Consider the following 14,386-nt stretch of genomic DNA (forward strand, 5'->3'; position numbering starts at 1 on the left):
GCCCTGCTGCAGCAGAGGTAGTTCTTCCTGAGGCAGCTCAAGAAATTCAACCTGCCAAAGACGATGATGGTGCACTCCTACACGGCCATCACTGAGTCCATCCTCTGCTCCTCCATCACCGTGTGGTACGCTGCAGCCACAGCAAAGGACAAGAGCAGGTTGCAGCGTGTCATCCGCTCTGCAGAGAGGGTCATTGGCTGCAATATTCTGTCTCTCCAGGACTTGTTCGCTTCCAGGACCTTGAAGCGGGCCAGAAAGACTGTAGCTGACCCCTCTCACTCCGGACATAAACTGTTTGTGCCTCTTCCCTTTGGCTGTCGGGCTCATCAACAGAGCCCGGGTCCCCCCCAGTGACTCACTCTCCACTTTCACTTGTCACTTTTTGTTTAGCTGGTGCACTATATCCTTATTTGTATCTTTATTTCTTAACTTACTAACCCATAGCATAGATTATATTTGTATCTTATTGCTGCACTACTTTGACTGTTGTCCATTATTATTCTTATGCACCAACGGCCAAGTCAAATTCCATGTATGTCTGACATATAGCAATAAACATTTCCTGTAGGACCATGTTTGTAAATGTATATACAACTTGCTTAACCTATAAGTAATATTTAATGAGTGCTGATAAAATTCTTAACTTCTTAATTGACCTGAGAGAGTTTGCAACATTTTTTCTAAAAACACCAAGTTTCCCTAAAAAGGTACATGGTCTGTCTGCATATTTCAAACGGTTGTCTTTACTGTGAAAACACAGATGCAGTCCAGTGAGCATGGCAAACTTTGAGGCATATGGTTATTATATTTACAGAAACACATTAAACTCAATACAAATTGAAAACAGTTTAAATACAAGATTTAAGAGCAGAAACAGAATTAAAGACTTAAGACAAGAGGTTCTTTTATCATATTTATTCGACTCGCAGAGTTTAGTTTTCATCAACATTGACTGTCTGCAGACCTGTTGAAAAAAAAGAGGTACGTTTATTCAACATTTTTATTGCGTAGTAATAGGCAAATGACAGCGGCAGTCAGTGGCATATTTACCTTTGCATGTGGTGACAGGTACGTATGTGACCAAGGTGTACAGTTTGTTGGGAGAGTCCTCGTCCTCATTACGCTTCCTGGACAGTCGTACACGCATCCTGTATGGCACGTTCCTGCACGGCACAAAACAATGGTAACTAAATGCAAACCATTTAATACAGACCCAATTTGATCGGTCAACGGGGGAGGGGGTGCTTCCGCGTTCGCTGGCGGTGTCGGGGGGGGGGGTGCTTCCGCGTTCTAATTGCCGCGCTGACTGAAAACATGGACGGACGAGCCGGAAAAACACCGACACTCCGCTGCGTTAAGAGAAAATCCCTTCAAAATAATATCCGGGAGGATTTTTCTCCATGCAATGGCCCGCGACCCACTACAAACGGGTCCGCGACCCACTAGTGGGTCGGGACCCACCAGTTGAGAAACACTGATTTAATAGGTTGCCGCAAGTGTTATATTGCTCATTCAGCGTGTCACGGACTTGTTGGCGGTATTGAATCAGAGTATGTTCTTGATATGTTCACGTTTCACACACTACAAATCATAAACCAATGTGATGTGTCAGGCCTCACTACAAAAAGGCAAATCTTGCCTCAGCTGATAATATGTAATTTTAACTGGTCCGTCTTTAGTGCAAAATACGATTTTTTTTCTGTTTAAATGGAATTGTCACCAGCAGGCAAAAAGTTTGCTTGAGGGACCTGTAGGATTGCAATAACAATACATTTCCCAGCATAGGTTTGTAATTGACACAAACTCAGCCTTTTCCCTGCACCTCATACTATTAGGAGCAGGAACCTGCAGCATGGGTATGTATACACTCGTGGGGCGCCACGCACATGGTTAGGCTGGCTGGGCATTTCATTCCTCAAGCATTAGTATTACCGATTTATTGTCTCACCTGACACCCTTGCTCCACACTGCCTTGTTGAGGCGAGTGTCGATACGGACATCAGGAGTTCCCATCTCCTTCATGGCGAACTTGCGGATCTCCTTGATGGCGCGGGGCGCCCTCCTCTTAAAACCCCTGCAAGGAGACAACACAATTGATCGAATTTTAGGACAAGTAATTCAAAAAAAGATAGTGTCCCATTAACATGATCATACACCAATGCAGTACTCACACTCCATGGATGCGCTTGTGGACATTGATGGTGTACTCTCTGGTCACAACCTCGTTGATGGCTGAACGCCCCTTCTTTTTCTCTCCTTTCTTATTTGGGGCCATCTATGAACATACAGGGATCACTGCTTCAGCATACAGATGCTATGTCACGTTACATACACTTGACTTAGTTAACTACAATTACATTGAAGAAACAGAATACACTTAACTTAGTTAACTACAATTACATTGAAGAAACAGATTAACTGCAAGAAGGATTAATACGGGAGACTAACATCAATTTGATGCATCAAACTATTTAACATTGGCACAAAGCTAGCTTGTTCTCAATAACGTTACTTTGAGTGAGCTAGCTCGCAGGCTAATAGGCAAGATAAACAGCACTATGATACAAATGCAACTTAAACTGTTGGCGGTGGATTGATGTAGAAACAACATAATGCTCTTTCTATCTTAAAGTGGGCACTGGGAAGGCGGGCTAACTGAAGCCATTACGGTCGAATCATCGCCGCAACGTTCTTCAACATTAAACGTCTTCTAATATATTAAAACACACCAAAAACCACACAAGATGGACAATGCAACGTTAATGTTAATAGTTTGAAAAAACACGCGGTCAGGGCTGTCTTTAATATGGCAGGATGGTGATAGATTGTAGAAATTTAATTTCCGAAAAAATACTCACTTCGGCTTGTAGTTGCGGCGGAAGTCGGAAGGACGGACCTAACGCAGAGGATTGTGGGTAAAGGAAGCCGGTCCGTCGTGTATGATGTTCGTCAACAACAAAGGTGGAGGTCAAGGTTCCGAGAACATACGTAATGAGGACCCTAACCCTATTTGAGATAATGGAGGCATGGGGACGTAAACTTTTGGATTCTCTGAATTTATACGCAAACCATAAATTTGAAATGTACACTTTTATATTCTGAAACGAATAAAGATATGTCACTTAAAATTTGGTATGTTAACCAATCTGTATTTTTTTATTAAGAATATCAGCTTCCCAATTGATGGTACTATAGTGAGTAAAGCAATAGCATGTGATGGACCATTGCATACCAACATAATAGAGACAGACAGTAATAAGAGGTACTTCAACCATTCAATCAATTCGATTTATTTAGCATGTTATAAAAAAAAGACGCCTGCTCTATTGTCTCATATCTTCCTAAAAACACTTGTATTAAACCTTATCGGTAATGGCTGAAAGCTTTCATTTTATAACAGTTGTAAAAGTTAGAAACTGTGTGTCTCCTCAAACTGGCCGTGAAAGTGTGGCGAAAAAACAGCAACCATAAAATGTTGTGGTTATATTTTAAATTCATAACTTACCTCAAAATGCAGATAATTGCTTTTCGTAACCGTCCTCATGGATCACTGAGGTAATGTGACAAACCTTATAAATTATTCCTTTAGGTCTAAAGTTGCCCTTATTTGGTAAAATGTCATTACAATTTGATGTCATTCATTTATTTTTTTTGTAAAAAAACAAAAAACAGCATTAAATCAGTTATCAACAGTACATCTCAAAATTGTCCTTCTACCTTAGACAAAATAAATATGTGGTAAGAAAAGAGTTGCGGCCAGACATTAAGATAGTGGGCTAGAACCCGTTCTCTCCAGGTCTGTAATGTCACTTTCAAGTCACAGTTGCATGGCTGGGAGGAGCTGCCACAATGAGTCCACGTCTAAGAGAACAGCCTTTTCTCATTCCAATTAGGTTGCAACACTGACATTGGTTTGTCCATTGATTTGTATCCAAGCACTCAAAGCATGCATGAGCTGCACTTCTCCCCTGCCCCCAAGTCGATTATTGAACTAAGAGTGCAATCACGTCCCAGAGGTTCAGTTTATCCAACTGTACAAGTCTTTTTATTAGGACTCTGGATGGTTGACCACTGGAATCACAGAAACATGACGTGAATCTCAAAGTAATTATTCTTTCAGTCACTTAGAGGTAAAAAACTAAAGAGTCTACTGTCCTTTACTATTTTCGGCTCCTTTTTTTAAGGATGTGGGCTGGTGAACGTTAAAGGAAATCCAGTCTACTGTGTGCTGCACTCAGTTCAGTTTGTAGACATCAGCAAACCATTCAACACAAACATCAAGCAAAAAGCAATAAAATGTCTCTAAAGACTAACATTTGTATCAAATTCAATTCAATGTGGCATAGCTAGGCAGTGTTGTTGGTCGGGGGAAACTGTAGAAAACATGCTGCCATTTACTGCAGATATTTTGTAACTTGACCCAAACAGAAAAAAATATAAAACACCAATTATCACATAGTTTGAGGCTGAATAGTCCCTTCATACAAAGCAAATGACCCATTACAAAAATTAACATCTAACCATTTTAATTCTCAGTCGTGGTAACCAATGCACAATAAAGGAATTTGAACATGGTTAGGCAGATGAAACAGACACTTAAAAAGCTGCTCTAAAACATAGCAATGCACACGAAACAGAAGTAGTTTAGGGTTTTATGCCTCTCATACATGGTTCACAACCAGCTAAAATGTCCAGTTGTCTATGGCGCAGGACTTTGAAGATCATCAAATACATGTAATGCATGACTGAGTAAGATTCACAATTTTGCCGTTTTCTTTTATTTCCTCTCATGACTAAAAATGCTGCGTATGAAATGAGACGGGAAAGTCGGACATGCTCAATTTCACGCGTTTCGACTATTTGAAAAACCCCATTTCTCTCAAGACGCACACACCTCGGGCTGTGCCGTGCTGAGTTTACTACCACCGGCAGGAGCCACCTCGGCCGCCGTCACGGAGCCGCCGTCTGACTGCTCTGGGGCCGCGGCCTGGCCCGCCATGGTCCTTCTGAAGAGACGCATGCTCATCTGCAGCAGCTCGTTGTCCACCACAGGAGTGGCGGGGTACTGCTTGGTTAGGCCCTGAAGAAGGAGAAGCAGATTGTAAAAAAATCAAACAAACAAAACCTTTTCTCTTAGCAATGCAGATGCAAAAGGTACCAACGGCGTCCCAACGGCATCCAGAGAAAAGAGGGATAATATATACATAACCGCCAGAGTAACCGCGGCATTAGAGTCGCTGTCCCTACCTTGTCGTTTTTTAACAGCTGTCGGCGGATGGCGAAGTCCCTGCGGGCACACAGGGCCTTGCAGCAGGGCCCGAGGTTTCTCAGCAGACCCGCCCTCTCCACCCGCCTGTTCAGAGCGGCCATGTTCAGAGCCCCCAGGTCATGCTCAAACAGCTTGTCGGCATCTGGTAGGACAGAAAAGACAAAGTTTCACTATACAAGAATGTCCGTTTTCACAATATTAACATGCCGTTTCAAATGTCAGGTTTCCAATGTAAAATAAAACACAAGGAAAGCGAGAAACAAGCATTCGCATTAAATGCCGTAGATGTGCAAGGTCTCACCTTTGGGGTCGTCCAGCTCAGACTTGCACACCTCTCTGACCTGCTCCATCAGCTCGGGCCCAGCGAGGCGCTTGGAGATTCCCGCCCTCAGAAGCACCGCCCCTGGAGTGAAGCGGAGCAGCGCCGCCCCCGCCGCCCGGGGCTCCTGCTTCGTTTTGGGCATCAGGCTGGACCAGTCCACGTCAATGACATCCAGAGGACCTGTCGACACATGATGAACATTTCAATTTACCCAGTTTTACCAGTGAATTAGGTTCCAAGAAAGTGGTTTTTTTTTTTTTTTTTTTTTTTTTTTACAATTATCCAGTATGGAGAGGTATCGTTTGGGTTTTTTCCAATACTAGTTCTAAAACAACGCTTATAAAACATACCGGTGCCTAAACAGATACTTTGCAAAAAGCACAAAACGAGGATTGACAACATTAAAGAAATTCAAACTATAAACGATATATGAACTTAACAGTATACTTGCAGTGTCTCTGTAAGAGCCGGAAGTGTATATAATAATTCATTGGAATATAAAAAATCATTTAATTTTAGATTTATGCAGGAACTAAAGATACTGAACATACATTGAAAATAATTTATGTTCGATTGACGCTCCTTGATTGTCTTGATAGTGACGTGCTGCTCGCGCTAGCAGTGGCCCTCTCATAGGGTTTCTCTAGTAGCTTCGCTAGCAAGTGGGTTAAGATGCTTTTGCACAAACCTTTGCGCTGCGAGCTTTCAATCTCATCTTAAACGAACGACATAAACATATGAATATAACACATTTCCATATCTTTTCCAAAACCGATGGGATTTTCTTTTTTCCAGGCCTGGAAATGACCATTTTCTAGGTTTTTCATGACCGTAACAACCCTGTATTAATTTCCAAATAAATGTCCCCCCCATCAAAATAAAGCTTTTTTCCTGGTACCTGTAATTTTTTCGTCATCCTGCTGATCCTCTTTTTTCTGGCTGTCAGCCAGTATTTCATCCAGCTCGTCATCACTGATTGGTTCATACTCCTCTCCCACGGAGGTGACTGACTGGCCGTCATCTTCTTTTGCGTCATCGTCTCCTGAGAACATGAAGACTTCTTTAAGCCCATGTAGGGAAATTTGACAAAAGGTGACAAAAGCAAGGCAGAACTGTTGTGATATTCTTACCATCAATGCTGTCCGTCTTCTCCAGCTCCCTCTGATCTCCCATTAGATGGTGACTGTTGCTGGGTTTCTCCAACTCTAAAGAGCTGAAGACTTCCCTTGGCACATAGGCACATTCTCTTGGCTCAAAGTCACTTCTCTCTGGTCTCATCATTTCCCCCCGCAGGTCTCCCCTCATGTCACCCCGCAGATCACCTCGCAGGTCCCCTCGCAAGTCTCCCCGCAAGTCTCCCCGCAAGTCCCCACGCAAGTCTCCCCGTCCTGCGAGCCTGAGGTCCCCGTGTGGCAGTAGGTCCATCATCATCAACCTCTCCCTCTCTCGATCACCGCCGCCGCCTCTAATATCCCTCTCTCGCTCCCTCTCTCGCTCCCTCTCTCGCTCGTGCTGCTGGATGAGTCCTTCGGGGAGTAAGCGGTCCCTGTCCCTGATGTCCCGCTCCCTCAGGAGAGGTTCCCGGCCAGGACGCATCAGAAGGGGCTCCCGTCCTCTGCTGGGCCAGTCCCTGGGTTCGGGCTCCCAGTCTCTCTGCAGTTGAAGGGGCTGCTGGAGGAGCAGAGGCTGCTGCTGTGGTGGTGGTTGTTGTTGTTGTGGTGGTTGTAGTAGTGGTGGTTGCTGCTGCTGCTGTGGCTGCAGAGGCAGGGATTGTTGCTGCGGCTGCTGAGGCCGCAGGTCCTTTCGGTCTCGTTCCCGCTCAAATGTCTCCCTGTCTCTCTCCCGCTCTCGACTGTCATAGGAGCCGGCGCGGGACCCCGACCTGGCCGGCCTCTCAGAGTCCGGGGAGCTGCGCCTGGAGCTGTGGCTGCGCGAGTCCTGACGGTCTGTAAGACAGCAGAGACAGAGAGGATCAGGCTTGATTTTAAATCACAGCTTAACTCATGTTCCTAAAGTAGCATTTAGGAAAGGTTTATGGGGAAGGGCAGTGTTCATCTACCTGAGGAGGTGCTGCGACTGGGCTCGGCTCTCCTCAGCTGGTCAATTCGAGACTTCCTCTCGGCCACCGGAGGTTCGCCCACAACCGGCCTCTCCCTCTCCCTCTCCCGGTCCCGAGAGTTGGCGCCCTGCAGCCGTCCCCGGCGGGCGCGCGGACCCTGGGGGTCGTCTCGGTGGGCCGACTCAATGGAGGGAGAGCGCAGGCGCCTGGACGACGTGCGGCTCTGGTTGCTCCCCATGCTGCTGCTGCGCACCTGCTCCGGGGGGAGCTTGCGGAGCAGCGGCTGCGACATGAGCGGCTGCGGGGTCAGAGTAGGCAGCAGCATCGGGGGATCTTGGGGGAGCAGGGGAGCGATGGCAGGAGGGTGACACCGCTCCCTGTCCCTGCCCACTCTGGGACCAGCGCCTCTCTTGAGAGGCTCGGCCGGTGCCGGAGGAGCCTGCGTTTCCAGCGGTGCCGCTCGGTCCGTGACCTCCTCATCTGACCAGTCACTAAAGTTGTCCATTTTGGGTAGAGGAGATGGCTCTATGTTGGCCACGGCAGCACGGGGATCCGGCCTCATCGACGGCGGCGGCGTCCGGGGCCCACGCTTCCTCTTGTTCTGTGGCTGAGGGGCAGACAAATCCTCATCCGACACGTCAGATTCCCCCTCTCGTGACCGTTTCCTCTTCCGATCGAGTGCCTTCTTCCTGGCTCCTTTCTTGGGCGAGCGTACGGGTGGCGGTCCCTCCGCGGCGCCGCCGGCTGGGGGCTCGGGCTTGAAACGATCTGCAGCTGCCGGAATGTTGGCGCCGCCGACCTCATCCTCTTTGCGAACCTTTTTCAGCCCCTTCTTCTGCGACTTTGTCTTCTTTTTACCCTCCTCATGGGATTGGGAGCCGTCTCTATCCTCGCTGCCCGTGGCGAGGGCCAGAGCAAGGGGTGGCGGCGTGGCCTCTCGCTGCTCCCTGCCTCGGCTGCGGGAGTCAGACGGTGCATCCGCGACGGGCTCTCCCCGCCTGTCGCCCCCTCTGCTCCGCTCCCCGCGAGGCTCCGGTTCCTCATGGCGGCCGCGTGCTTCCCTTTTGTCCCCGGCTCCTCTGCGCTCGTCGTCCTTCCAGTGCGCGGGCTTCTCGTCGGACGGGGCGGCCCTCGGCGGGGAGCGCAACGGAGGGTCCTGGGGCCGCACTACCTGGCTCAGCAAGCGGTTCTTGTCGGCACCTGCAAGCGAACAGTCAAATACCGCACTCAATACTTGTGAAGCATTAAAGCCATCGCCGACATACTCGGCTTTGACGGCAGACCACTTATCTTCGCCTCGTCCACGTCCAGGTCTCCAACACAGGACACAACACGATGAACAGTTTTGTAATTGCAGTTATAGTGTTATAGTGTCCTGGCAAAAAATAATTCCCCTACTGTCAGGTGGATGCAGACACACTGGGGTTGGGAGGAGGGGCTGAGGGTGGAGCTTGGCCTGCCCCCGGCCAATTGCCCGCTCACTTTTTTCTTCTGCACTGTTGTAGCCGTCGCTGTCTGCAGGGCTGACGTCCCGGGTCGCTCGCTTTGGCGAGGCTCTGGGGCTCGGGCTGTTCTCCACCCTGGGCCGCTTGCGACTAATAGGAGGGAGGAGAAATGTTAAAAAACAACAACAACAACTAAAAAAAACATACTGGTAAATGGGCTTGAGGACTCAATGTGTCTCGCCTCGTCTTGCGGTCGTCTCTGACCGTGCGGTCGTCCCTGGTGTCGTCTCTCCTTTCCCGCCTTTCCTCTCGCCCTCTCTCCCGCTCCTCCCATTCCCGCTGCCTCTCCCGCTCCCGCTGCTCCCGTTGCTCCCTCTCTCTTTCGCGCTCCCGCTCTCTCTCGCGCTCCTTCCTCTCCCTCTCGCGCTCCCGCTCCTCCCTCTCGCGTTCCCGCTCCTCCCGCTCCCTTTCCCTTTCTCGTTCCCTCTCCCTGACCCGCTCCCTCTCCAGCTCCTTCTCTCGCTCCTTTTCCCTCTCCTTCTCCTTTTCCTTCTCCCTCTCCCGCTCTCTTTCTCGGTCACGGGTCCTGTCATCTCTTCTCTCCTCCGTTCTATCTGTCCTGCGGTCCTCCCTCCTCTCCTCCCTCTCAGACTCATCTGATCTCCCCTGGTGTCTGACGGGAGAGGCTGCTCTTTGATCTAGAAAAACAAAGGTAAAAATGCTTAGCCAAACATATATTGGATTCAGAAACCAAAAGAAATACATTAACAAACAACAAATACATTCTAGGTTTCTTTGTTAGCAAGCTGACCTTATAGCGAATCCTTACCTCCGCCTCTATCTCTGTTGTCTCTTCGATCCCGCTCTCCGTGCCCTCCTCTCCTGTCGTATGAGGAGTCTCTGGCCTGATCTCCTCTCCTGTCCCCCTCATAGCGATCTCGTTCCGAGCCCCTCTCGGAGCTCCGCTCGGTAGCGCTGCGATCGGTGCTCCTCTCTACACTCCGCTCGCGCACGCCGCTGCTCCGGGACTCCCAGTTGTCATGGCCGCTCTCCAGTTGGGAACCCCGGGAGTTCCTGTTTGAGCCTGGAAGGAAATGACGGACACAGAGAAACTTTAATGGGCTGTCGGCATGACCTGAAAAGCTCATTGTTACTAAACATTTCCCTAATGCCACAGGTAAAAAAAACAAAAAAACACTATGGCAATAAACGCATATGATGTGATGTTAGTCCGTGCCTTTGTCAGACGTTTCATTGGCTCGCCCTCGCCCTCGGCTGTTTCTCTCGGTCCTGTCCATCCTGTTCTCCGTCCTTCCTTCAGCTCTGCCCCCATCCTCCCGTCCGTGACCTCTGCCATAACTCCTGTCCTCCTGAGCCGGATCCTCCTTCCGGTGGTTGTCAGTCCTCTCCCTCTCCTTTTCTCGCTCTCGGTCTTTCTCCCTCTCCTTCTCGCGGTCCCTCTCCCGTTCCCGTTCGCGGTCACGGCGCTCCAGGGACTCTCGGCTGGAGCGGGTCTCTGCTCGGATTTCTCGGGTGTCCTTCACGTCCCGGTTGTCTCGATGGTCACGGGTCTCTCGGGCCGTATCCCTTCCTCGCTCGCGAGTGTCCCGGCGCTCGCGAGCCTCTCTGGTCTCCCGATCATCGCGAGTGTCCCGCGATGAGACCGGTTCGGGCTCGTAGTCCCGATCATCACGCTCTTTCTCTCGCTTGCTGCGGCTTTCTGTTTAGAAGGGACAAAATGTTGAAGGAAATCCCTTGAAATACAACCATATTTCATAAGAAACTGTTTTCCAAAAACCACTGAGTTTTCACAGTGTTCATTGTGTTAAATATGGCACACAAGAAGGGACAGAAACAAGAAAACAAGGTAGAAGATAAGTTACCATCTCTGCGCTCATGCCTGCGCTCCTGAGCAGGCGGACTCCTCTCTCTTTCCCCGCGGCTCCTCTCGCGGCCCCTGGAGTGGCGCTGGCCGGGGCTCGATCGGTCGGACCGGCGGTGGGGAGAGGAGGCGCTGTGGGAAGCGGGGGGGGACCGGGACCGCCGGGAGCTCGGAGGGGAGGAGGCCAACGTCAGGACGGCGGCGCCGCGGTGGTAGGCGGGGGAGGACGAGCGGCGGCGGCGAGGAGACGAAGAGTTCCGCTGGGCAGAGGAACCCGAGTGGGAGGAGGGCGAATGGTGGCGAGTAGGAGTGGGGGTGCGCTTGTGGCGTGGAGGAGTGGGGGTGCGCTGGTGGCGTGGGGGGGTGGGAGACCTGCCGTGGCAAAGGACAGTCATTCACTGATTAAACCACACTGTTGTCATCATGACCAAATAACACAAATAGGGATTAAAGCCTGCTGAAAGAAAAGCTCTGCTCAGTGGCTCTAGGTGTGCTGACCTGCGAGGAGGGGAGACCAGTGCGGCGATCTTGTGGGACAAAGCTTTCGGAGAGGTGGACTTCTTCCTGGCTGTGGGTGTAGTGCCCCTGGAGGGAGAGGACACACTGCCGGAACGCTCCTCTGATGTCATTGAGCGCTTGGCCTTGTGGGAACTGTCGGACCTGTCCCTACGTTCAAGAAGAGAAATCCTTTGTTAAATGAGACACACACCCACACGCACGATTATTACACCATTTCATTCATCAACACTTAACCTGCGTTTCTCCTTCTTCTCTTTGTGTTTTTCAATCTCTCTCCCTCGATCCTTCTGCTTTTCCTCAGACTTCTCCTTGTTCTTGTGCTTTCCTTTGTGTTTTTTACCAACCACAGGAATATCTAGAGGGACCGGGGGAGGGGGACTGGGGGTCCGGGGCCCTTTTTTCTTACTGTGGCTCCCTTTTGAAGGCCTGGATCAAAGAGGGTAGAATAATTCTCCATCAGTTATTTCCACCAAATGTCAGTGAAAACTGTAGTGTAGTTTATGACACATCCTGAAACCTAAAAATCAAGAGCTAACCCAGACTCTTACCTGGTAGATTCTGAAACTGGTGAGGGCACAACTGCCTTCTTCTCTTTCTTTCCAGAGCCTGGTCCTTTGTTTCCACTTTTGTGTTTTGGGGACCCAGTTGACTTCCGGGATGAGGGTGAGTCTTGCTTGCTTAGCGGCTCTGGGGAGGCCTGAGGGACAAAGACAACAGATCGTGATGACATTTTAAAGTATCACAGTCCCTCCTACAGTTGGCTGGTCTCTTAGAAGTACAGATGCTTCCCGAAAACCAATTACAGCTACATAAAAAAGAAAATCATTCAATTCAATCAAACAAGTTACCCACCTTTGGCATGGCTTGGGCTCTTGTTTTTGTGGGGGTCTCATCTTTCTTGATGATAATCTCCTCCCTCTTGTCCAAGTTCTCCTGCTCCAATTTCATCAGCTCACGCTGAATCTTCTGGCGTTTCATCTCGAGGGATAACTCGTAGTCGTAGTCACCGATATCGGAGTCTTAAAAGTAAAAAGAAAAGAAAACAAACAAATCTATAGAAATCGAAATCTATGATGAAATTTTGTTGATTTCAAATCTCAACATTAAATAAACGAACAAAACAAGCTCACCTTCGCGATTGGTTTCCCACTCTGTAGGCTCTTCTTCACTGGCTGGGGTGCGCTCCTTTGTGATCTTTATATCCTCCTTTTCCCTGTGTCGGCCTCTGGAGGAGTCTCTCTGCTGTAGACGCATATGCATACAGATGTTTAGAACAACAACCACGTGATGGGTCACTTCCTTCTTTAAAAAATAGAGACTGAAAGAGCAGAGAACTAACTCTAGCTGTGGGGGATGCGGGCTCGTCTAGGTCACGCTTCAAGTTTTCTGGGTCAACATCCTGTCTTTTATTCTTCATCCTCTCCCGCAGATCACCTGTGGGTCTCTCAGCTGACCTGCTCCGTCACGATATACACAGACATGACAACACAACTTTGGCGTCAACAAAGCTATGGGTAATAAGACATTTGTTTTGATGGGAGCAAGACCAAAACAAAACCAGCAAGACAACTTAATAGGAATGTGAAATGTAAAATGCAGAATATCCATACACACCAACGTTATTAATAACAAGCCCCCTTACCGGCTGAAGCTAAATCCTTTGCCTCGTGGCTGAGTTCCATGTGTGTAGCGACAAGTGTTGCCGTAACTGCAATTACCGGTCTTCAGCCAATTTCTGCAGTGACTCTGAAAGACACATACACATGAGCTTGATGAGATACAGCAGCATCCACCGAAACAAGCATCACAACAAGGATACATCATTGAGAATACCACAAAATATCAGTGTTCCCGAAGCGAGGAATTGGACTTATTAAGAACTATCAGGCTAAACATACATCAGCAGCATTACTCCCAGTGCTGGGGCCAAGTCTTTCAAACACACTGGGCCGGCGGGATGGGGCGGCGGGGTTACTGGTGCTGCTGGTCGTGGTGCTGCTGCTGCTGCTGCTATCAGATATGGTTTTTGAATTCTCCACTGTTACTTTCCGCCTGATCTTGGACATTCTGCAGGACTGGAAAAAGGACAGAGTAATGAGGTGTGAATGATTACTCATCTGCATTAAAACACTGGACAGAATAAGACATGAGCATCAATGTGAAACATCACTGCCAGAGATGCACTTCCAGGCATGATTCCATTCATTCTTGATCACAAATAACGTTTCATCTTATCCCCATAGCTTGAGACTAATATAATCATTTAAATCTAGCAATCTTGTGATAAAATATTGTAATACGAATGTGGCTACGACCGTTGTACCACAAGTCGCAACGCAGCCAAAACATAGACACACACAGATGGCTCGGCTCGTTAATGTGTGTGCAGGTGCTCTTCGCTTAATGCTAGCTTAACGTTAGCTAAAAGTTCCCTGGCTAACTCCACTATTGTGTTTGCTTTTCTTTAAATGGGTTACGTTCACACACGTATACGTGAGATGGGAGTGTTCCGGTCGTTAATGAAAACACACAACCGAAGGGCGGCTAATGCTAAAGTAAGTGAACCTCAGAGCTAACGTTAATGACTTTTTTCCTTGAGCGCGGGGCCTTCAAGCTAAACTCTCAGGCGTGCTTTATAGAAAAGTGCGGCTGTAAAAGCGGTCTCACCCAAGATATTGATTCGGCGTCGCATCTACTTAAGTCCAAGAAGTGGATTTAGCACTTTCAGAAATAAAAAGGTTTATTCTTCTAAGCCAGAGGCTGAAACTGCCATCTGTGCCTTCATGGTGGCGGAGGCAAAGCGTCTGCTTTACTTCTTCGGTGGTTTTTAGAGGCCGTTTGTCCTCCAGGGAAATGTTGCGTTGCCGCCATTCACTCATTGGTCGTCTTC

The 14,386-nt window shown here is 48.7% G+C and overlaps 2 protein-coding genes across 2 annotated transcripts; both read right to left on the minus strand.

Moving 5' to 3' along the window:
• Positions 1-900: 900 nt before the first annotated feature.
• Positions 901-10,006, minus strand: rpl31 (ribosomal protein L31). The gene is made up of 6 exons (XM_037460139.2): positions 10,003-10,006; positions 2,859-2,874; positions 2,172-2,275; positions 1,949-2,074; positions 1,051-1,163; positions 901-964 (listed from the first exon to the last, which is right to left on the minus strand). The coding sequence occupies exons 3-6, from the start codon at positions 2,273-2,275 to the stop codon at positions 933-935; spliced, it is 375 nt and encodes a 124-aa protein (XP_037316036.1). The 5' UTR covers positions 2,859-2,874; positions 10,003-10,006; the 3' UTR covers positions 901-932.
• zc3h13 (zinc finger CCCH-type containing 13) lies at positions 4,239-14,339 on the minus strand. Its single transcript, XM_062561370.1, has 20 exons — positions 14,164-14,339; positions 13,395-13,571; positions 13,139-13,242; positions 12,836-12,950; positions 12,627-12,738; positions 12,349-12,515; positions 12,045-12,193; positions 11,731-11,922; positions 11,476-11,643; positions 10,979-11,349; positions 10,333-10,815; positions 9,925-10,179; positions 9,337-9,793; positions 9,049-9,245; positions 7,651-8,850; positions 6,722-7,537; positions 6,490-6,633; positions 5,571-5,771; positions 5,248-5,411; positions 4,239-5,080 (listed from the first exon to the last, which is right to left on the minus strand). Exons 2-20 carry the CDS (start codon positions 13,560-13,562, stop codon positions 4,880-4,882), a joined length of 5,664 nt encoding a protein of 1,887 aa, XP_062417354.1. The 5' UTR covers positions 13,563-13,571; positions 14,164-14,339; the 3' UTR covers positions 4,239-4,879.
• Between the last annotated feature and the right edge of the window lie 47 nt (positions 14,340-14,386).

This window comes from Pungitius pungitius, chromosome 3 (assembly GCF_949316345.1).
Source record: "Pungitius pungitius chromosome 3, fPunPun2.1, whole genome shotgun sequence".
In the NCBI taxonomy this organism is placed as follows: Eukaryota; Metazoa; Chordata; class Actinopteri; order Perciformes; family Gasterosteidae; genus Pungitius; species Pungitius pungitius.

Excerpts from the sequence above, each read along its gene's own strand:
- rpl31 (XM_037460139.2), bottom strand. The coding sequence starts at position 2,275 with ATGGCCCCAAATAAGAAAGGAGAGAAAAAGAAGGGGCGTTCAGCCATC. Across the intron at positions 2,075-2,171 it reads CACAAGCGCATCCATGGAGT|GGGTTTTAAGAGGAGGGCGC; the intron begins GTGAGTACTGCA and ends GTCTCCTTGCAG. Across the intron at positions 965-1,050 it reads ACCTGTCACCACATGCAAAG|GTCTGCAGACAGTCAATGTT; the intron begins GTAAATATGCCA and ends TTTTTTCAACAG.
- zc3h13 (XM_062561370.1), bottom strand. The coding sequence starts at position 13,562 with ATGTCCAAGATCAGGCGGAAAGTAACAGTGGAGAATTCAAAAACCATA. Across the intron at positions 10,180-10,332 it reads CAATGAAACGTCTGACAAAG|GCTCAAACAGGAACTCCCGG; the intron begins GCACGGACTAAC and ends ATTTCCTTCCAG. Across the intron at positions 7,538-7,650 it reads CAGTCGCAGCACCTCCTCAG|ACCGTCAGGACTCGCGCAGC; the intron begins GTAGATGAACAC and ends GCTGTCTTACAG.